General features: G+C 28.6%; 3 protein-coding genes across 6 annotated transcripts; 2 read left to right on the forward strand and 1 right to left on the reverse strand.

Annotated features, from left to right (window-relative positions):
- The first annotated feature begins 2006 nt into the window (after window positions 1-2006).
- On the forward strand, window positions 2007-2875 carry LOC124928224. Its single transcript, XM_047468756.1, has 2 exons — window positions 2007-2226; window positions 2327-2875. The coding sequence occupies exons 1-2, from the start codon at window positions 2112-2114 to the stop codon at window positions 2794-2796; spliced, it is 585 nt and encodes a 194-aa protein (XP_047324712.1). The 5' UTR covers window positions 2007-2111; the 3' UTR covers window positions 2797-2875.
- Window positions 2876-4840: 1965 nt separating this feature from the next.
- LOC124925395 (catalase isozyme 1-like) lies at window positions 4841-9160 on the forward strand. Its single transcript, XM_047465389.1, has 8 exons — window positions 4841-4942; window positions 5946-6042; window positions 6321-6598; window positions 6682-7458; window positions 7534-7623; window positions 8540-8607; window positions 8823-8916; window positions 9047-9160. Exons 1-8 carry the CDS (start codon window positions 4928-4930, stop codon window positions 9104-9106), a joined length of 1479 nt encoding a protein of 492 aa, XP_047321345.1. The 5' UTR covers window positions 4841-4927; the 3' UTR covers window positions 9107-9160.
- An 11230-nt stretch (window positions 9161-20390) lies between these two features.
- Window positions 20391-24040, reverse strand: LOC124925661 (probable serine/threonine-protein kinase PBL21). Of its 4 annotated transcripts, XM_047465729.1 has the most exons (7): window positions 23865-24040; window positions 23550-23733; window positions 23412-23447; window positions 22947-23312; window positions 22480-22874; window positions 21691-22049; window positions 20391-20624 (listed from the first exon to the last, which is right to left on the reverse strand). In XM_047465729.1, the coding sequence occupies exons 2-6, from the start codon at window positions 23638-23640 to the stop codon at window positions 21753-21755; spliced, it is 1185 nt and encodes a 394-aa protein (XP_047321685.1). In that variant the 5' UTR covers window positions 23641-23733; window positions 23865-24040; the 3' UTR covers window positions 20391-20624; window positions 21691-21752. The 4 variants fall into 4 exon arrangements, with proteins under 4 accessions (XP_047321685.1, XP_047321688.1, XP_047321684.1 ...); XM_047465732.1 differs by having other exon boundaries at window positions 23418-23447; window positions 23550-24040; XM_047465728.1 differs by having other exon boundaries at window positions 23550-24040.
- Between the last annotated feature and the right edge of the window lie 255 nt (window positions 24041-24295).

Below are 24295 nucleotides of genomic sequence, written 5' to 3' on the forward strand. Positions count from 1 at the left end.
TGAAGAAGTTTAAAGATCAAGGGGGTTTGGTTATACGGGACTTGATTTCGTTTAACAAAGCCCTTTTATCAAAATGGTGTAGCAGATATTCCTCAGAGCTTACCTCTTTGTGGGCTACTATGATCAAGTGCAAGTATGGGAATGATTGGTCTGGTTGGTTCACCAAACCTATTAACTGTGTAGTGGGATGCGGTATTTGGAGTGGCATCTCGGTGATATGGAAGACTTTTCGTGAACAATGCAGATTTTTGGTAGGCGATGGCTCTTCAATTAGTTTTTGGGATGACATTTGGTGTAGTGCTAAAAGCCCCTACTCTTTGTTTCCAACTCTTGCCTCAATCGCGATTTATAGAGATGCTACAGTTAATGACATGTTTGATATGAGCTCTAATGGTTTTTCTATGAGAATCAGGTATAGGAGAAGACTTAATGCTGATGAGTTAGCTTTACATGATAAACTGTTGAACTTGGTGGGGCGCAAAGAGGTGATTCCATCTTCGCATGATATTATGCGTTGGCAAGATATTGATATATTTAAGGTTAGTTATTGCTACTCCTTAATTGTTGAGAATGTACCTTACAATTTTATTTGGGAGAAGTTATGGGAGTCTAAACTCCCATTGAAGATCTCTTTCTTTGGATGGAGTGTCATGTAGGGAGGGATTTTAACGGATGATAGATGCATGAAAAAAGGGTATATTATGGCAAGTCGTTGTCGAATGTGTCATAAAGAGGTGGAGTCAGCGCCTCACTTTCTCTTACATTGTGATGGAGTGCTGGCGATTTGGAGTCTTTTATGGAATATGACTGGTATTCAGTGAGTTATGCCAAAATCTATTGTTAGTTGTTGGGAAGTTTGGGTAGAGACAGTGAGTTCGGTTGGGCTGACTCGTTGGACCACTATCTCACTTATCTTTTGGTGGACCATTTGGCTTGAAAGGAACCGGAGAACGTTTAGTAACTGTAGCAGACCAATGCGTCTAATTCATAATTCTATTATTATGACAATCGGGAAGGTTTTTTTGGGAAAACCAGTTGATGCGGTCGGAGAACTCATTGATCTTATTGAAAATCTCCGTGCTCGTTAAAGTTTGTTCTTTTGTCATACCTTTTGGTCATTTGTGAACATATTTATGTCACCCTGTTTGTTTGTTTTTATTTTTATTTTTTATCTTTCTTTTCTTGTTATATTATTTTCGTTGTGCTTAAACTACTCTCATTTATCTAATTTACATTAACCTTTTTAAAAAAAATAATAATAATTTCCAAATATATATATATATTATTTCAGTTAATTTTAATATTATAAAATATTTAAATAATTTGATCCAGACAAACGTACGCTTTCATTAAAAATACAATAAATGTTAGGATTTTTCTTGATAATTTATTTTATTAATTATGTTTAGACTATTTAAGATTTGTTGATTTGTCACACTTTTTGAAATATATTTTTGAAATTAAAAAATTATTTTTCTTCAATCAATAATAAACATTTAGAAAATCAACATATATTATTTAGAAAATAATATTTTAAAGCAATTATTTGATGATCTGGAGTTATTAAAAAGAAATAGAAAAATAAATTATTTGTGTCAAATTATTAAAATATTTCTTAGTATAAATGTATACAAATATTTAAAAAAAAATAAGAGTATTAGGCTATATGATTCTTTTTATAACCACATTAATTTAGTTATTAATTTAACCACATTAATATTTTAGTTATTAATTTAATTGATTTTTTTGTAACCACATTAATGATTTAAACATTAAAAACGTCAATTAGGCTATATGATTTCTTTAGCAAGTTTGGAGTTAATATAATATTTCAAAATGTTTAAAGGTCTATTTTATATTTACATACAATTTCAAGGGGTTATCTGATCTTTTATGGAGTTGTTATATGACCGTTGAAAATTCAAATTATTGTCTTTAACACACCTTATTAAAGAAAATCTCCCAAGATATTCTTCTGCTCAATCCATAAATAAGGAATAAAGAAAGATATTTTCAAGGATTATTTGAAAAACATCAAGATTAAAAGACCCTTCTTTGTTCTCTCTTTACATATAACCTGAAATTCTCAGTTTGTTCTACAGATTTTAGCAATGACAAAGACAAGAACTGATCGGAAACCACCACTTCCAAGATCTCCGATTCATGTCCGATCAGGGCGAGTTCTTAGACCCAGTATTTTCATCAACACTGCACAATCTCAACAGGGTATGCTTAATTTCAATTTAATTTCATTTCTTAAAATGATCTATTTCTTGTTTCAGTCTTTCAGAGAATGTTGTTGAATTGTTGATTTGTTCTTTAATAGGTTCTTTAATGAAAACCATACCAATGGAATTACAGATCTTACCAGATGACAAAATCTGGTGTGGAATTCGGGAAATGGCTAAGATTTCGGAGAATGGCGAAAATGGGGTTAATTTGTTTAAAAGGGGAAGGTTTTATGATGAGTATGCTGTTAGAAGGAATGAGAGGTTGAAGATGAAGCAAATTAGTGAAGTTAATGAGGAGAAAATTGAGGTTGTTGATAAAGAAGTGGATTTGGGATTTGAGAAAAAGAGGGATTTGAAGAAATTTAATGATTCGAAAAGTTTGATTTCAAGAACTCCATTGATTGAGAGGAAAGAGAATATAAATCAGAATTCGAATTCTAGGTATATGTTGAGAAGTATGACGAAGGAGATGAAGAAACCGGCCTCGTCTTTGCCGCCGTTGGGTTCGACTAGCTCGGTCGGAGGAGAAAGGAAGACCGTCGGCCGCCGTGGCCGGAAAATTTGATAATTTCTTTTAAATTTTGAGTTATAGTTTGAAAATGGGAATACTTATTTGGAAACTTATAAAATGAAAATAAAAATGATTTTAATTTTTAACTGATTTTATTTTGTTTGATATATTTTAGGTATGTTTAAGAAAAATTAAGTATTTTGTTATATAAACAAAATAAGGTGGTATAAGCACAAGTAAGGTTTTATGGGATATAAAATATAAGAAAAAAATTATTTGAAAAAAATAATGTTTGATAGGTTAAATAATCAAATTATTTTATTTTTGATTAATAATTTAAAAGGATTTGATTAGTTAATGATAATTAAATTTTAATTATTTTATTGATTTATGATGTTAAAATATTAATAAAAATTAGTTAATAGATTATTTGAAATACATTTAGTTCAATTAAAATAAATAGAATTACATGTAAGAATTTAAAATTTGAATCCAAACAAGAGATGGATAAAGCCACGTCCGAACAATAATTTAATTGAATAGGAAAATATGAGTTAATTGATCCTTATTATTATGAACAATTTGTAACAGTTAGTTATATAAATATTAGTAGTAACAAATTAAAAAAAAATATGAAACAAAATAGTTATAAAATTGATCTTCTCCGTTGATTTCATAAACAATATCTTCTTCAATTCAATAATGATCAGATATTAAATTCTTGCTTATACAGAGCAAAAGATCTTGAGTCAAACAACATTGTCATTCCTTTGACTAATCTCAAAATCAACCAAAACAACTGCACAATATGAAAATGGCATATCGTTTCCGTCGTCAAAGGATTCGGTCTGTACAAACACATTCAAGAAAATAAATATCTGTAACGATGAGTGATGAAGTAAAGTAAGTGAAACGGTGTCGAAAAAATCTCTACAAACATATTTTTGCGTTGTTTATTAACCCTCAATAGAGCATCCCCATCCTTGTACCCATACATAGGTACAAATATGTGCCACATCAGCAGCCACATCACAAATAAATTATACCTCTCAATTTATACCTCTATTTCCCAACCATCTCAAGTACAATTGTGGTCCCACCATCCACATCATCTAATTCATACAATATTTTTTAATTCAATAATTCAAGTAATATTGTTTTATTTTTTATTATATTAATTTGTTTAAATTAATAAAACTAATATTTATAAATTATATTAAAAAATTAAAAAAAATCAATAATTTTTAAAAATAATTTAGGAAATTATCATCACAATAATTTTGAAAAAAATAGACTACTAAATCATATGTATAAAAAAAATAATATAGCGGTCATATTTTTAAAAAACGGTCCTATTTTAAAAAACAGTCAATTTTTTAAATAAAAAATTAAATAAAACGGTTTATTTTTTAAAATTTTTAAATGTTTATTTTTTTTCATAAAAAAGTGGGGTGGGGACCACTTTTTTTTTTGACTTTTTCTCATTTGTACCCAGTAGCAAAACTTTACTACTCAATTTTCTCTCTCCTAATTTGTACCCATCTCCCCATTAGTGTACCAGGTACAAATTTTGTCCACATCAGATTTGTACCTACCGATGGGGATGCTCCCTATTGAGGGTTATTGAGGGTTAGTAAACAACGCAAAAATATGTTATGTCAAGTGATAACTGATCATTTACATATGTAGTAAAAAAAGTGAGAAATTCGTAAAAATAATGGGAGGATACATGTAAGAGAGTCGGCTGTTTTATTCGAGAACTTTTTATTAAAAGAATAAAAAATAAGTCTAGATCTGGTAACTTATAAATGAAGGCAAATATGAACTCAAGATTGTATCACCAACACAATCCATATGAATAATAAACTAAATTAAATTCAAAACATGCAAATCTATTAATTTGTATGAAACTATCAATTATGTCTCATTTTTATAATACCAATCATAAAAAAAAATGTGATATCTATGTATTGTATTTTATAATTTTACTAAATTACAGGATGATAATAATAAAGAAGGGAAGCAAATGCCACGTGTAAACGAGTGTATATTTAAAGCAAGTGCAGATGTTGGCAGATAGAGGAGAAAAGAAAGAAAACTTATCATAATCACAACTGAACCGACTCTTGAATTCGTTCGGAAAATCTCAATTCATCGTCTCTTCCACTTTCGATCTTCATCTGCAATGGATCCTTACAAGGTAAGTCCCTTGCATGCGTTTAATTACTCTATTCACGATCTCTTCATTCATGCAATTATTGTTTCATTCGATTTTTTAACTCCTTAATCTCAACTTCTCGAGTATAACGATCGTTTTTCTTACTTTGTAATTCTGCACTTTTCCGTTTTGTTGTTTATCGATCTATACAATTGATTCGTATTTGCATATCACCTCGGTCCTCTGTGTAATTTCACTTCTGACAGCTTCACCTGGATTTTTGAGAAGTTAAGAACAGTATTACGCATTTACGCCTTCCATTTTTCTGCTGTTTTCGTCCTCCTCCTGCGTAGTAGCTAGCTGCATTGTTTGGATCGTTATTACTTCTCTTGCATGTGCTTAATTAGTCTATTGAGGATCTCTTCATTCGAATTTTTAAGTCCTTAATCTCGAGGATGACGATCGTTTCTTACTTTTCGTTTTGTTGTTTATCGATCTATACAATTGATTCATATTTGCATATCATTTGTGTAATTTCATTCTGAGAGCTTCACCTGGATTTTTGAGAAGTTTTGGTTGTTTTATTTTGATAAGAACAGTATTACGCCTTCCATTTTTCTGCTGTTTTCGTCCTCCAGCGTAGTAGCTAGCTAATTTGCTTGGATCCTTACAAGGTACTTCCCTTGCATGTGTTTAATTAGTCTATTGAGGATCTCATCATTCGAATTTTTAAGTCCTTAATCTCGAGGATGACTATCGTTTTTCTTACATTGTAATTATGTACTTTTCGTTTTGTTGTTTATCAATCTATACAATTGATTCACATTTGCATATCACCTCTGTAAATTCGCTTCACCTGGATTTGAGAAGTTTTGGTTGCTTTATTTTGATAAGAACAGTATTACGCGTTCCATTTTTCAGCTGTTTTCGATCTCCTCCAGCGTAGTAGCTAGCTACATTGTTTGGATTTCATGTGAAATTTCAGGACAGTTTCTGTTTTGTATTTTCTTCATGAACTATATGTGTTGGTTGTTATGTGATGCAGCACGCTCCATCAAGCGCATTTAACTCTCCTTTCTGGACCACAAATTCGGGAGCTCCTGTGTATAACAACAACTCTTCATTGACCATAGGAACAAGAGGTATTCTTCTTGTTCATGTAATTCATTGAATTCCAGTGTTAATTCTGAGCAGAAAAGCCATTGAACAGAAAGAATGTTGAAGATTTATTTGGTTCCTCAACACATGCATCAAAATCTAAGCTCATGAAGTTTAATTTCTTACTTCAATTTCTTGTAAATCATGTTTGGTAATGATTGATTCTTCACGAGTTCTTACAATGTAAGAACACAAAGTTGACTGATAGAATTAGAGCATCATATATAAATTTTCTGTAACATCAAACTACATTGCCTGGCAGGTCCTATCCTCCTTGAAGATTATCATTTGGTGGAGAAACTTGCCAATTTTGACAGAGAAAGAATCCCAGAACGTGTAGTTCATGCCAGGGGAGTTAGTGCCAAGGGTTTTTTCGAAGTTACACATGACATTTCTCACCTCACTTGTGCTGATTTTCTTCGGTCCACTGGGGTTCAGACTCCAGTTATAGCTCGATTCTCCACTGTTATCCACGAGCGTGGTAGCCCTGAAACCCTTAGAGACCCTAGAGGTTTTGCTGTTAAATTTTACACCAGAGAGGTAATAACTAATAACTAATAAGCATTTCTTGTTAATTGTGTAAATTCTACATGAAAACTGAAATATTACTTGTAATGAATCAGGGTAACTTTGATCTAGTGGGAAACAATTTCCCTGTTTTCTTTATCCGTGATGGTATGAAGTTTCCTGATATGGTCCATGCTCTGAAACCAAACCCAAAATCTCATATCCAAGAGAACTGGAGAATTCTAGACTTCTTCTCCCATCATCCTGAAAGCTTAAACATGTTCACTTTCCTCTTTGATGATTTGGGTGTTCCTCAAGATTACAGACATATGGAAGGTTCAGGTGTTAACACCTACACTTTGATCAACAAATCAGGAAGGGTTAACTATGTGAAGTTCCATTGGAAACCTACATGTGGTGTAAAATGTTTATTGGAAAATGAAGCAGTTAAAGTTGGAGGAACCAATCACAGTCATGCCACACAGGATTTATATGACTCAATATCAGCTGGTAATTATCCAGAATGGAAGCTTTTCATCCAAACAATGGTTACTGCTGATGAAGATAAATTCGACTTCGACCCACTAGATGTGACCAAGATTTGGCCAGAAGATATTTTGCCTTTACAACAAGTGGGGAGATTAGTGTTGAATAGGAATGTGGATAATTTCTTTGCTGAGAATGAACAACTTGCTTTCTGCCCTGCTTTAGTTGTACCTGGTGTGTCTTATTCGGAAGATAAACTATTGCAAACTCGATTATTCTCTTATGCTGATACTCAAAGGTATCGGCTTGGACCAAACTATCTTCAGTTACCTGTGAATTCTCCGAAATGCGAACATCATAACAATCACCATGACGGTTTCATGAATTTCATGCAGAGAAATGAGGAGGTAATGTTGTTTTTATAATTGAAGTTTCTTCTGAATTTTTTGTATCAATTATTGAATGTTATAAATGTTCTTCAGGTTAATTATTTTCCTTCAAGGTTTGATATTGTAAGTCATGCTGAGAAGTATCCAATTCCTTCTGATGTCTTGAATGGAAGCCGTGAAAAGGTTTGATTTCTTTACCTGGTTTTTGAGTTAAAGATTTTTCAAATGTTTTATATATAAATTAAAAAAACACACAATCTTAGTTGAACTATTGTTTAGCATATACAAAGGAAAGTTTTTTTTAAAGAATTATGCCCCTCTACTCTCAAGAAATTTATATATACCTTTTCTAATATACATGTTTTGATTTCAATTTTTTTTCTTTAAAAAAAATCAAACTTAAAGGCATATTTTGGCAGTTTCTTTTAAAAGAAATATAAAATGACTTTTATATCACTCTATTTTTTTTAAGGTTTTAAAAATAATATAAATTGCTTTTGATAATTTAATTGGGCCTTATTTGATATGGGTTTATTTGAAACAAATAATCTTATTAATATTTTCATATATATACTATTTCAAGTGCACCAAAGTCTTAGGTTCAATTTTCAGTTAGCTGCCTAATGTGTATATATATATATATATATATTAAATACATATTCTTTTGGTAAATAATTTGAACAATGTAACTTGAGAGATGCTATTAATTGGATAATTTCAAATAATCCACATCAATTAATTAATGTGAGATATAGTTATGGCCTAATTAAATGTTGAATTATTGATCCTAGAATATCCTTATTCCAAACCTTTCTTCATAGGTAATAATTCATTTAATTTGCATGATTTGAATAAAAAATATTTAATTGGTATGATTTGAATGAAAAATAAATTGACGGATAAGACATTGATTGGATTTAGTCCAAATGTTCCAAGACTAGAGAATCTTAGATATGCTGTATTAAAATATATATCTTGTTGACAAAAGTGGTTATATTGAATACATAAATTATTAATATGAAAAAGTCATTGGCATTTAATAATTTTAAATTTGTATAAGGGTTGAAATTCTCGTCATATATGTGTATTATGTGTGCAGGCCATTATTGATAGAGAGAACAACTTCAAGCAGCCTGGAGAGAGATACCGTTCTTGGGCACCAGATAGGTTTCCCTCTTTTCTAAAGATTAATAAAAAAAATTATATTTGTCTATATTCTATTCTCTTTAAAAAAAATCAAATTGGTAATATATATTATGGTTTTTTTTGAAAATTTAAAATCCAAACTTACTTAATCCCATGATCCTAATATATGTTTTTTTATTTGAATTAAATCAATACATTTGTGGTTCGTCGATATAATTTTATTTTTCTTTTGATAGACAAGAAAGGTTTATTCGAAGATGGGTGGAAGCACTCGGTGACCCACGTTGCACACACGAGATACGCAGCATTTGGATATCATACTGGTCTCAGGTCTATTCAATTTATTTATTTATTTTGGTCTATATAAGAAATGAAGATGTTTTTTTCTAAAAATAAAAAGACACCAATATCAAAAGAAGCTGTAAGACTAATTATTTGTTTATTTTGATGAGATGTGCAGGCTGATAAATCTCTGGGACAGAAGCTAGCTTCTCACATAAATGTAAGGCCAAGCATTTGAACTACTTTATTATTATAATAAGTGGTTTTTAGTTACAAAATGCAGAGCAGAGAATAATAGAATGAAGAAACATGGATTATAATAATGTAATAATAATCAATAAAAACAAACCAAACTCCATCTACTGTTTAATTTATATGTTTTTATTTTAATAAACTATTGTTTTCTTCAATTAAAATTTGTTATTTAACTACTGAATCATACAGTTAATGAATCCAACAACAAATTTACACTCTGAAATTTGAAAATAAAGTCATCAAATTAAAAATCAACAATAATCTACTGCCAATAATCTGATTCATTCCAAAACGTTCTAGGACTTTGGAATGTAGCTGAATTGAACAGTTCAATTATTTAGGTATCCTTTTCACAAAATAAATTTGAATTTTCTTAGGTTGACTTATCATTTTTTTTTAACTAATTTGATAAGTTGGTAAATAAAATGATATTTATATAAGTTTGGAATATATATATATATATATATATATATATATTCATTTTTAACTCTCTCACAAAAGTTCTAAAACAAGTTGAGAAAACATTCTTCTTGGGTCTTTATGACTTTTTTTTTAAGCATCCGGATGAGGGCTCAAAATGATCAATTTTTTTTATCTCGAAGTTTATAGTGATTTGAATAATTTTCTAAATTTTCGGTGGTGGTGGTGGATCGTTTGTTGTTTGTTGCTCATATTTTTTGATTGTGTTGGTGGTGTTTTTTTTAGTCTATGTCTGTCCCTTTTTAGCAACAAAAACTTAATATGGAGTTGTTTTTCATTTTTTCAATAAGGAGATTTTTCAGTTGGAGGCCCCTTTTTACAACTATTCTTCTCACTTTTTTTTATCATATATGTCAGTTATCATTTGGCATGACATTTTTCACGTTGTTTACCAACCTTCGATTAAGAACAAAATTTAATGTGTAGAGATTCTTTTAACACTGTTTGATTGGTTTGTTTGATTTATTCTACTTAATCACTCATCATTACAAATATTAGGAAGATCACGTGCAATGCACACGAATAAAAATATAAATAAAATAAATTTAATAAAAATAATAATAATATGTATTCAATGTTTAAATTTTTAATAAATTACGAATAATATATTAAAATAAAAAATATAACGCTTTCATTTCACGTTTTATTCACTTCAGTAAAACAATTTATCTATCACATATCTCATTACATATTTTTCCGAATGAATCTCTCATCTCGTGACCTTACACTTTCACTTTGGTTAATCAAATATTTGATTCATATTTTTTAATATTTAATATCGTGACTAAATACTTTGGTCAATCAAATATTTGACCCGACAATCCGGACACTTTATAAATTAAGCATATATATATATTAGTTAAAAAGTTGAACTTATATTATTAAAAATGTCTCGCATTTATTTAATTTTGTGTTGAATTTAATATATAAAGTGTTATTAGCCTAGTTGGTTAAAAGATTCTACTTGTTTTTGTTAGATTGTGAGTTTGAAACATACATATAATATTTTTAATTTTATTTTTAACCGTTTTAAATTTATGGACGGGTCAACCCAAAATCCGACTCAACTATTTATTTAATCTAACGTATATATTCAAATTATTCGAATACTTTAAAAATTAAAACATCATTTTATGTATAGATAAATTTGGAGTTCTTGAATTCTATTTTTATTGTTAAAATAAATTTTATTTAACTGCTTTAATTTTGTTGATATTATTCTATAATTTAATATTCATGTGATTATTTGTGTAGTTAAAAAAAACATATGCATGAGTTGATTAAATATCTCAAGAGTTTGACTTTTTTTTTTATAAAACCGTCAGAGAGTTTATTGGAAATAAATTTTGGTCCCAAAAAAAAATGCTGCCTAAGCATTTATAATATATGATGATACAGACTTTAACATAAAAATTATCGTAATTAGACCTTAGTTGAGAGTCATTGTGTTTTAAATAAATAAAATTGACAATGTATTGATATAAAACCTTAAATTAAAATTATAAATTATCATAGAGAAATGATATTCTCAACGACAAGATAGCGAAAGCAAGGCCACGAATCCTACGTGGCCTTGCCAGCTAGGAGAGAGAAAAAAAATTAAAAAAAAATTAAATTTTCTATTTCCCCCAAAACCAAAAATCCTATTATTTCTATATTTCTATTTCCCCCCAAAACTCAAATCTTATTCTTTCTCTCTCTTTTGTTTCATTCTCTCTCTTTCTCTTTTGTTTCATTTTTCCTAAACCCACCGGCGATTCTCTTCTTTCATTTTCACCGACTTCTCTTCCGATCGATCGAAATGGTAAGACTTCTTCTGTTAATGAAACGTTTTATTTTTTCCCAAAACCAAAACCCCCACGACAATCTCTCTCTTTATTTTTCGTTTCCATTTCCCAAAACCCAACCCACTGTCGATCTTACTGAAACGTTTCATCGACTTCTTATCTTTCGATCGATTGAAATATAAAGACTTTTTTCTTTCTTTCGTTTATCTTCCGTTCGAAATGATTGTCATATCAATATTTATGTTTAACGTTTATGGTTTAGCTGCTGAATCGATTTAGATTAGAGTTCTAAAAGATCTGGATCTTCATACATGACCTACAAATCAAATTAACATTACAATAAGATTATTGAGAAGAAAAGCTGGTTTCGGGACCAGAAAAGCTAGTTTCGGGACCAGAAAAGCTGGTTTCGGGACAAAAAAACTGGTTTCGGGACCCGAAATGAGTAGTTTCGGGACCCGAAACAGCAAAAAAAAAAAAAATTTTTTTTTTTTTTTTTTTGGAAATGAGTGGTTTCGGGACCCGAAATGAGTGGTTTCGGGACCAGAAATGAGTGGTTTCGGGACCAGAAATGAGTGATTTCGGGACACTTTTTTTTAATTTTTTTTAATCTGAAACATTATAATGAATCTTAAAAAATCAAAAATAATTAAAGATAATGTTATTATACTAGAAATTTACATAATTAAACATTTATTTACAATGTTACAATCTGTCATTTATATCACATTTAAAATACAACCTACAATTTGAGAGATCTCAAATAATCTCATTTTTCATTAACTTGATCAATAAGAAGATTTGGATCTTCATACATGACCTACAAATCAAATTAACATTACAATAAGATTATTGGTTTATAAAAAAATAAAATAGCAATAAAAGATCGTATAGAAACCATTTCGAAGTTTGAAATCACCCTAAAATGGTGATTTCGGGACCAAAAATGCTGGTTTCGGGACCAAAAAAACTGGTTTCGAGACCCGAAACGGAAAAAAAAAAAAAAAAATTTTTTTTTGGAAATTAGTGGTTTTGGGACCCGAAATGAGTGGTTTCGGGACCCGAAATGAGTGGTTTCGGGACCAGAAATGAGTGATTTCGGGACACTTTTTTTTAATTTTTTTTAATTTGAAACATTATAATGAATCTTAGAAAATCAAAAATAATTGAAGATAATGTTATTATACTATAAATTTACATAATTAAACATTTATTTATAATGTTACAATCTGTCATTTATATCACATTTAAAATACAACCTACAATTTGAGAGATCTCAAATAATCTCATTTCTTCATTAACTTGATCAATAAGAAGATTTGGATCTTCATACATGACCTACAAATCAAATTAACATTACAATAAGATTATTGGTTTATACAAAAATAAAATAGCCATAAAAGATCGTATAGAAACCATTTCGGAGTTTGAAATCACCCTAAAATGGTGATTTCGGGACAAAAAATGCTAGTTTCGGGACCAGAAAAGCTGGTTTCGGGACCCGAAATGAGTAGTTTCGGGACCCGAAACGGCAAAAAAAAAAAAATTTTTTTTTTTTTTTTTTTTTGGAAATTATTGGTTTCGGGACCCGAAATGAGTGGTTTCGGGACCCGAAATGAGTGGTTTCGGGACCCGAAATGAGTGGTTTCGGGACCCGAAATGAGTGGTTTCGGGACCAGAAATGAGTGATTTCGGGACCAGAAATGGTTTTTCTTACAACCTAATTGAAATTAGTTCTGCAACTAAACCCATAACAACAGCCAAACATTATATAATCATACTTTCGGGTCCCGAAATCACATTTTTGGGACCCATAACAGCCAAACATTATACAATCATACTTTCGGGTCTCTAAACCATCCATTTCCGGACTCATAATGCAGCAAATACACAATAATCATAGTTTTCTATCGTTAAAATCATTAAAATCATTAAAATCCTTAACCCTAACCGCAAAAAGCTAAACGATCTTCAAATCTTTAAAATGATCTACGATTCTAAAAGAGAAAATGTTATTTACCTTGTCTTTTGAGATCTGGGAGATTTTGAAGTCTTGTATGGAGATATACCTGGACCACCAGCCTGAAAAGATAGTATGAAGTGAACACGAAGGCAGACAATAAAGTGAACATACACGAAAGAGTTCTCTTACCATTTTCGATCGAAAAAAAATGAAGAAAGTAGAAGAAGTCGGGGATGCCGGAGAGAAAAATCGCCAGAGAAGAAATCGGGGTTCGCCGAAAGTGATAAATGAAAATAAGAAAGAGAGGAAAGAAGAAAGAGAGGAAAGAAGAAAGAGGGGGAAACTGAAATATTTAATTTTTTTATTTTGTTTTTTTTTTTCTCTCTCTTAGCTGGCAAGGCCACATAGGATTCGTGGCCTTACTTTCGCTAACCCTTCGTTGGGTTTATCATACCTCATTATCATAATACATGCGTTATAATATTAAAATATGTTAATAAATTATTTTGATAGAAAAATAATTGTTAAAAGTCGTTTATAATTTTGTAAAATAAAAGATAAAATATATGATCAATTTTTATGTTATTTTTTTTTACTTACACATTCGTTAAACATACAGTTTTTTATAAACAAATTTGTGTTTTATTTAATAATATCCATATGACTTGTATATCCGTGTCAAATGTAATTATTTTGATTTTTTAAATTTATATGAGCATATTTATTTACAATATCAAAATTTTGAATTCAACACATATAAATATACTAGAACTATCTTTTTCTGTAAGTATAACAAATTATTTCCCCCCATGAGATGTGAATCATTATAATTATTATAAAAAAAAAATTGTTAAATTAATTTTATATTTATATGTATGAGTATACATTTTATAAGTAAACTTTTGAACTTAACTTGTTTGATTTGTATATTTATTGAACGATCATCACTCATTTAATTTATATAAAAATTAAATTCTACCATGTAAATCTTATTTAGAAAGACTTGTAACTAAAAAAATTGAATTTTAATATTTATCATGAATTATAAAAATTTTAATAATTAAATCAATTAAAATTTTGTTTATATTTTAAATTTGGTATCTATATATATCTAATAACGCTTAATTTAAAATGTTGGAGGTGTATTACACGCTCTTTCCATAATCATTCACAAATCAGGTAATTTCTCTTCCCTAATTTATTTATCTTAATTATTTTCTCTCTCCTAATATATATATATATATATATATATATATATATATATATATATATATATATATATATATATATATATATATATATATATATATATTTATATATATAAATTTCTTTCCTAATATATATATTTAAGTATTTTTTTCTCTCCTTACCATATAGATATTTATATTTTTTTTCACACTAATAATATAAAATATTTTTTTATCAATAATCTTTATATTAAAATATATAATATTATCTAATATATTTATTTTTATATTTAATAATAACAATATATATAATAATGCTTAATATATTAATATAGAGGTTTATATACAAACTCATATATATAATATTACTTTCTCTCTTACTCTATTTTTTCTTAATTAAATTATATTAATATTAATTCAAAATTTTCATTAAATATTAATTATATAACCTCTAACAAAACGTATAATAAAATATTAATTATAAAACCTCCGAGAATTCTAATTAATTTAGTATTAAATATTAATTATAAAACCTCTGTAATTAAACCAATTAAAATTTTCTTCTCCACCCAAATATTTTTTCTACTTATAAATAATCTTATATCAAAACAAGCTGATATTTTCTTCCTCCTCTCTCTTACTCTTGTTTTCTTTTACATTTTAACTCGGAATTCCCATGGATTGTTGAGCACGATTGGATCATCCGATTCTGGCCAATTACATTAGAAATTGCGTAAAGTTTTAGATAGCAACGATAAAGGTTGCATCTTTGAAAGGGAAGAAGGTTTGGCGATGGCGTCGACTGCGATTCTAGAGACGAGTGTAAGATTGGCTAAAGGAGTTGTGAAGGGTAGACAAATAGTTATCTGATGCAGATTCAGCCTTTGCCGGTCTAAAATTGTATGACATTGGTGGGTTGATGCGTTTTGAGTTGTATAGGACGGATTTTGAATGTAGTCGGCCGGTGAAGGTGGAGATGGTTTCTATTTACACGGCTAGAGTTTTCTTTCTCTGTGATTCTAGAGATGACCAAGGCTAGAGTCAATCTTCTGTGAATGGCTAGAAGATTATGGTATTATTTAATAATTTAATTCTCCAACTTATTATAGTTGATGATTTTGTGTTATCCTAAATAAATTTTATATAAGAATTTTTTTTTCTGTTTATTATTTTAGTTCTTTGTTTAATGGAAATATATATATATATATATATATATATATATATATAACTCAATATAATTACAAATTTTTTCATAAATAATAATTATATATATAATAATAATATATATATCTTCTCTCACCTAATATAATTAATAATTTTTTTTTTTGTTATTTTTCTCTTTCATACTCTATATTAATTATTTTCTCTCACATATTATATATATATTTTTCTCTCTTAATTTCTCTTTTACAAATATTTATAATAATAATCCCTAAATTTTTTTTTATAATAATTACTAATTTATCTCTCCTTCTATAATTACTAATTTTTTTCCTAATTAATATTTTTATTATTTTATCTCTCATATATATATATTATCTTTTTTTTATTAATTTTAAATAAACTTATTAATAATAAATATTTATTTATTTTTATATATAAATATTTATAATATACAAAATAGTACCATATAATATATATAAAAATCCATATAATATATATAATATCATCAATAAAAATTCACATCAAAGTATTACTTTCTCTCCTAATCTATTCTTTTTAATTAAATTATATTAATTTTAATTCAAATTTCTCATTAAATAAATTTACATTCAATATTAATTATAAAACTTCCAACAAAAACGTATAATAAAATATTAATATAAAACCTCCAACAACATAAATATATTATCTTTTTTTATTAATTTAAAATAAACTTATTAATAATAAATATTTATTTATTTTTATATATAATAAATATTTATTTATTTTTATATATAAATATTTATAATATACAAAATAGTACCATATAATATATATAAAAATCCATATAATATATATATATAATAACATCAATAAAAATTCACATCAAAGTATTACTTTCTCTCCTAATCTATTCTTCTTAATTAAATTATATTAATAATAATTCAAATTTCTCATTAAATAAATTTACATTCAATATTAATTATAAATTTCCAACAAAAACGTATAATAAAATATTAATATAAAACCTCCAATAATATAAATTCTCATTAATTTAGCATTAAATACTAATTATAAAATTTTACAATTAAACTAGACTTTCATTTTCTTCTCTACCATATAATATATATATATATATATATATATATATATATATATATATATATATATAATAATAATAATAACTTTTAATATGATTTATTAAACTAACAATAAAAATTCACATCAAGTATAATTTAAAGTTACTTTCTCTCCTATATATTTTTCTTAATTAAATTATATTAATATTAATTCAAATTTCTAATTAAATAAATTTACATTAAATATTAATTATAAAACCTTTAACAAAAACGTATAATAAAATATTAATTATAAAATCTACAACAATATGAATTCTCATTAATTTAGCATTAAATATTAATTATAAAACTTCTGCAATTAAACCAGACTTTTATTTTCTTCTCCACCCAAATAATTTTTCAACTTATAATTAATCATAAATAATCTTAGATCAACAAAATCCAATTTCAACAACCACGTCTACCTTTCTTTCTAAATAAAATAGTTGGTGGCTCATATTACTTGATTGAGATTGACCTTATATATCTTATAAAAACTTTGAGGATATAAACAGTAAACGATCCACCGAAGATTATGAGAATTATTCGGATAAAAAAATTTCGAAATAAAAAGCTTGATCCGACTAAATAAGATGTCACATCAAACAAAGTATAACATCAACTCAAATCTAAGTAATTTTAAAAAATATGACACCCAAGTGCTAAAAAAGTCATTGAAGGGTCAAGAAAAAATATTTTTTCAACCTCTCTGCAACTTTATTCTAAAGAGAAAAAAAAAGAAGTAACTTGAATGAATTATTTTACAATTGGTAATTATATAAGAACATTTTAATTTCCCGTACAACGTAGGGTATCCTACTAGTATTGAATATATTGTATTGAATATATTGTGATTCATTTATATCTATCACCCTAGTTGAACCATATATATATATATATTAAAGATTTTAAATAATTTTTAGCCTATTCTTTGAAATAATATTTTTTATTTGGCAAAGCATGTTTTTATTTAATTTTATATTTAAATAGATAACTATTATAACAAGATGGTGACCTTATAATTAAACCAATCCACATTTAAAAATATTTAATAAACCAAAAGAAAATCTGACAGTTATAAGGGTTGACATATTTTACAAAATAAAAATATCATTTATATTCATCATTAAATCCAAATCTTGGTATCGATGTTTTCAATATAAGACTGATATTAGATTAATATTTTAATGGATGACTCTTAATGTTAATGTGACAAGTAGCCTTAGCCAAAAAATATTATAATTAAATATCTTTATATAATTATTAATATTATTTTGTTTATTTTAAATATTTTAATATTTTATAGATAAATAGTAGATTCAATAATCAATATCTTATAATTAAAAGATTGCTTTAACTTTAAATTTAATATAATTATTTATTTATATAACGTTAAATTATTTTTTATATAAACTAGTGGAAAAGCAGTCTTCGGTAACGAAGATTAGGAACAACGCTATAACGCCCCTATAGATAATTTTTATTAGTAACGGTTATAATAAATCGTTACTGCTATTAAGATATCAGTAACGACTATATAAAATCGTTACTAATAAAAATTATTTGTAACGGGTATAAGAAAACACCAATATAAATACTAGTGTTTTTATTATTTTTTTTAGTTAAGGGTATCAGTAACAGTTCTATAAATAATCGTTACTGATAGTCCTTCACTTTAAATTTTATTTAAGGCGTATCAGTAACGTTCCCCTTCAAAATCGTTACTGATAGAGTATTGATAACGATTATTCTCAAAACCGTTACTGATATATGTTATGTCGTTTAATCTTCACAAAGGGTATTTGTAACGGTTATGAGAATAATCGTTACTGATAGGCTTTCACTTTAAATTTTACTAAAGGCGTATCAGTAACGATTTCCCTTTAAAACCGTTACTGATAGATTATTGGTAACGGTTATTCTCAAAACCGTTACTGATTTGTGTCCTGCCGTTTAATCTTCACAAGGGGTATCAGTAACGATTTTCTCAATAACCGTTACTAATAGTCTAATAAAACTCGAATGCGTCGTCCTCTTCTTTCTTTTTCATATTTTTTTCTTCGCTCTCCGCTGCCACTCCCGTTCCGCAATCAAGTCGCCGCCAAGGTTGAAATTCATCGTCGTCGTCACCAGCAAGAGTTGAAGTTGATCATCGTCGTCGCTTTGCCGCCCTGAACCAATCAAGTCGTCGCCGACAAGAGTTAAGGTATGATTTGCGGTTTACATTTTTCCTTGTTTCTTCTTTTAATTGATTGGTTCCTGATTTGTAGGTTTAAGATTTGGTTCTTCTTCTAATTGATTGGTTCCTGAATTTGATCATGCGCTCCGCTGTAGTTCGACGCCATGTAAGTTCTTCACTCCCCTAGCCTCTAATTCATTCAAATAATCTAATATATATATATATATATATATATATATATATTATATTTGTAATCTGATTCTTCAATCAAATTTGACTAGCAGATTATTGAAGAAATTTGGCTGACAGATTATTGTTTCTTCCATAAATTTGGCGGGCAGATTATTGTGTTTTTAATCAAATTCAGTTAAGCTTTATATCATCAGGTTAGTTTTCTTTGGATTATTGGATTATCCAAATTTTGACAAATAGATTATTGGATTATCCGAATTTTTATGTTAGATTAAGTTAGATTATTGGATTGTAGGTTAGATTAAATTAGGTTAGACATTTTAGATTATTGGATTGTATGTTAATTAAATTATGATAGATAATTGGATTGTAGGTTAAATATGTTAATTTATTGGATTATATGTTAATTAATTTATTTGATTATATGTTAGATATGTTAGATTATTGGATTGTATGTTAGATAATTGGATTGTAGGTTAGATTATGTTAGATTATTTGTATGTTATATTATTAGATTAATAAGATATGTTGATCGTAAATTTTTGAATTGTGCGTTAAATTATTGGACTAGTTAGGTTTATGAATAATTTAGAAATAATATACTTTATTTAACATAGTAATATTTTGTCTAGTCCTAATAGAAGCCCCGGACAAAATATGAATGACTATACTTTGTAATGTTCTAAAATATATTGAGGGGTTGACAAATTCATAAAATTTACTGAAAGGTCTACGGGTAGATCATCGATTGCATGTCCTTGTGTAAGGTGTGCAAATCGAGTATATGAGAATAAGACCGTCGTTAGATCTCATCTGATTGTATTTGACGTAAAACAAAATTATGAATTTTAATATTTTCACAGTGAAGAGAGAAAATATAGGTATTCAAAACTTTTTTTATAACTTTATTTAATTATTTTGAACCAATTATTTTTTTTAAATTTATTATACCTTAATCATAAATAATACCTTAATAATCATAAATAATACCTTAATGATCAATAATAATGTAATATCATATTAGCAAAAATATATTTTAACATTATCTATAATGTATTATTCTCTAAATCTCAACATTTTTGTTTCATTTTATAGCAAAAATAAACTAACTAAAATAAATACCAGGTACATTATATTTAAAAGATCACACTTATGAACCCCCACCATAAGAAAAATAAAAGACAAATTAATAGAAAACACTCCTTTTAAAACATCCAATATCATAAGTCCAATTTATTTTTTTATCCAAAACCAAAGTAAAAAATTCTTCATTTTCACAACTCAAAAGTGCCTCATTACTAATATATATGTAAGAAGTAAAAAAAAAAAACTCTACATTACCTTTAACATTCAAAATAATCACAAATAATAGTGCCCAAACCAAAGCAAGATGTATGTATATACATACACATTGTAAACTATTTGTTGCTTCACTTAATCCATCCATCCATCCATCCTGCAATTAAACACAATAATTAATTTCCAACAAATAAAAAAATTATTAACTACCAAATCTATATGTATGATACTTTTTTTTAAATAATAATAATAATCCAACAACAACTAATAATTTATAAGAAATTAAAGATAACGATTGTTATCATTTAAAAAAAGTGGAGGTGACCATAAAGTTTAGGTAATAATAATAATTCAATAGTTAATATTATAACTGCAAACATCCTGCCTTAGTTTGCATTTCATAATATTAACTATTATTCTTTTTCGAAATTTAAGAAACTAGCACAATCTCCACAATCATAACCTCTTTGAATAGCATAACCTCAGCCTCCCAATCAGGAAAAAATACTAACACAACCCTACTGTCATGGCTCCCATTTAGGAATTGAGTCCGAAATAGATGTTTTTTTTTCAAAATTTAATAAGTTAACACAATCCCTATAGTCATAACCACTTGGGGAAGAAGATAGCACAATCCTATAGTAATGGCCTCCCATTAAGGAATTGAATCCGAGACTTAAATCGGTTATCACTTGAGTTACCACAGTAGGTTAAAAAAAATTACAAATAAAATATCTAAAGGGATATATATATATATATATATATATATATATATATATATATATTTAACTATTATTTTAAGAAAACATAGAAGATAGCTACAACATGTAAAAGGCAGATTCAGAAAAAGAAGAAAATGACTAACTATGAAAGAAGACAAGCATTCAATAGCCACAAATTAACACTACCCCCACCACCTAATTATTAACACTGTGGTCCAATTTTTTTGCTCTAAAACAGTACCCACCACCATATTCCCATTGTTTTTCAGATGAAAATAAAAATAAAGAACTAGAGAATGAACCATAATGTTCTTTGTTCAAGCCCTAATCTCTGTTGGGCTGTCTATTCAGAATCGGTTAGCCATGAATTCATTTTATCGAGCATAATGATGAAATGACAATCTAAATATAGGTCATTCAAGTGATCTTCTTTTGTAAAATTTAACAATTGAGGCAAAATCATATAAGGATGTGAAAATAGATGTGTATGTTCTTACCACTAGGTTAACTCTTGCTTGATCGTTGTTGTATGCATCATCTTCAAACCAGTCATGAACTTTCAAGAACTCGGGGAATGCCTGGAGTAAGAATTGGATTTTGAATGAGATGGTGATGCTCCTTGGTGGTGGTGAGTGCGGGAAGAAGACTTGTGGGATTCTGATTTGTTTGTTTGGTTTGCAACATACTCGAGAGCTACAACAATATCACTTATTAAAGGGCGGAAGTTTGGTTCGTCTTGAAGACACATTGCAGTTATCGCAACTGTGTGATGAAAGCTGCGCTGATGAAAGTTTCCTTCAAGAAGAGGATCCACCATCATCGCAAACTTCTTCTTGTCCTTTAAGAATGGACGCGACTGCAATAAAATTTCAAAAAATTTAGACCCTGTAGAGAAAATTGAAAGCTTGCAGAACTGAATTTCAACTTCAGGTTTACCTAAGATCTTTCGAGAAACTCAATTTGAAGCAATGACTTCAACACTTTGAATTATTTTTTGTAAGAGCATGATTTCGGTAGGCTATAACAAATCATCCCACCACAATTACCCCACTTCAGTTAAGATATTTTTATTAAGAATCGAAATTGAGATCTCAGTCTCTAATTTCAAGATGACTATTCTTTTTAGCAGTCTTCAACAATTTGAATTCTATTTTTGTAAGGCAAGATTTGAGCACGCTAACTCAATCAAGGTGTTTTAGACTCTTTCTTTATGTGATCAATTGTCATGACTTTCTATGTAATGGTTAAAAAAATACTTCACTTATAAAGAAAAATGCAAAACTCACCCAGGCGACAAGGTTTTGCTCTCCTTGTTTCTTAGTGGCATCAATTGCCTTTCGACCCGTGATCAGCTCCAATAGAACCACACCAAAGCTATAGATATCGGACTTGAGAGTCAGTTTTCCACTCATTGCATACTCCGGAGCACAGTATCCATAAGTTCCCATCACTCGGGTTGAGACATGAGTGTTGTCACCAACCGGACCCAATTTAGCAAGTCCAAAATCAGATAACTTCGGATTGAAATCCCCATCCAACAATATATTCGCAGATTTAAGATCGCGGTAAATAACAGGTGGATTCGCTTTACAATGGAGATACTCGAGTCCCTTTGCCGCACCAACAGCAATCTTTATTCTTGTCAACCAATTAAGATGTTCTTTAGTACCATTACCAAGATCTGAAATCTCAAAAACAAAAACAAAACTCAATACAAAATCCAACATTGCATTATAATCAAAGATAAAATTACCATAGAGATGATCTTCCAAGCTACCCATAGCCATGTATTCATAAACCAAAAGCTTCTGATCACCATCAGTGCAGTATCCAAGTAAAGTGACTAAATTCGAATGATGAAGAAGACTCAACATAAGAATTTCAACAATGAATTCCTGGTTTCCTTGAAGACCATCTGGATTAAGTTGCTTAACTGCAATCATCTGCCCTGATGATTCAAGTCTTCCTTTATAAACCCTACCAAAACCACCTTCCCCAATCAGATTAACAACCCTAAAGTTCTTCGTCGCGTTAGCAAGCTCGCGAAATGTGAAACTTCGTGCAACTCTACTCTTTTCATCTCCTTCTCCACCATACTTCCCTTTATTATTCATTAAACCTAATCATAGTTTAGTGTTCAAACAACAAACATATATACAGTTAGTTAACAATTGTAAATCCTTTCATCAAATTCAAGAACACACTCTTAAATCTTAACTCTTACCACCATTTTCGCTATTCCCTTTCCCCTTCCCTGCATACAAAGCAAAATCAATTCATCAACAAAACTAAAAACTAATAATCCAGAGTATTCAACAATCAACAGTGAAATTTGAAACATGAAACATGAAACTACCTGATGATTCAGCTACTCGCTTTGAACTATCTTCTTCATCATAATCAGATACATTTTTACTCCGAGTAAACAAGCAAGAGAAGCAACCCATTGTACAATCGTTACATACAAGATACTAAACCCTAGTAAGAAAGAACAAGAAGAAGAAGAATCGTTCACCGCAGCTCATCTTCATTCTTCAGTTCTGTTAGATCGATAAGCATATATACACTGACATTCAGATCTATCTAATATCTATACAAATTACAAAAACAAAAACAAGATACAAGATTTAAGAAGAATGATTTCAAATCTTAATACATACAATCAATATTCAATCAAAAGAATCCTAATAGCCTGATTCTTTGGCTTCCGCCTTTAGCGGCGCAGTTGACGATGATGAAGTGATGAACACACACAACACAATCTCTCTTTCTCTCTCACACACACAATCACTGACTCTCTCTCACATAGAAGAACAAGATTCAATTTTTTTTAATTTTTTTTTGTGAAGTGGGGATTTTGCATTTAAGGGGTTTGATAAATGTGGCCAGTCGCTCTCCTTTCGACGTCGACTTTTCTTTCTCTCTCTATTTTCTTCCATCTCTGTCATTTAAACGTTTCGGAGAGGGTGTCTGGTTTCGGATTGAATGTTTACGGTTTTGCCCTTGGTTGGGTTTATTATTTACGATTTTCAACAATCCGTTGATATAGTGTCCGACACAAAATTTAGGGTCATTTGTTTAATATTAATTGACTTATTATTT

This window comes from Impatiens glandulifera, chromosome 2, assembly GCF_907164915.1.
Source record: "Impatiens glandulifera chromosome 2, dImpGla2.1, whole genome shotgun sequence".
Lineage (NCBI taxonomy): Eukaryota > Viridiplantae > Streptophyta > Magnoliopsida > Ericales > Balsaminaceae > Impatiens > Impatiens glandulifera.

Coding starts and splice junctions, on each gene's coding strand:
- LOC124928224 (XM_047468756.1), top strand. CDS start 2,112: ATGACAAAGACAAGAACTGATCGGAAACCACCACTTCCAAGATCTCCG. Junction 2,227..2,326: donor CACTGCACAATCTCAACAGG/GTATGCTTAATT, acceptor GTTCTTTAATAG/GTTCTTTAATGAAAACCATA.
- LOC124925395 (XM_047465389.1), top strand. Junction 7,624..8,539: donor TGAATGGAAGCCGTGAAAAG/GTTTGATTTCTT, acceptor TTATGTGTGCAG/GCCATTATTGATAGAGAGAA. Junction 8,917..9,046: donor GGATATCATACTGGTCTCAG/GTCTATTCAATT, acceptor TGAGATGTGCAG/GCTGATAAATCTCTGGGACA.
- LOC124925661 (XM_047465729.1), bottom strand. CDS start 23,640: ATGGGTTGCTTCTCTTGCTTGTTTACTCGGAGTAAAAATGTATCTGAT. Junction 22,875..22,946: donor CTTGGAAGATCATCTCTATG/GTAATTTTATCT, acceptor TTGAGATTTCAG/ATCTTGGTAATGGTACTAAA. Junction 22,050..22,479: donor AGCAAAACCTTGTCGCCTGG/GTGAGTTTTGCA, acceptor ATTTTATTGCAG/TCGCGTCCATTCTTAAAGGA.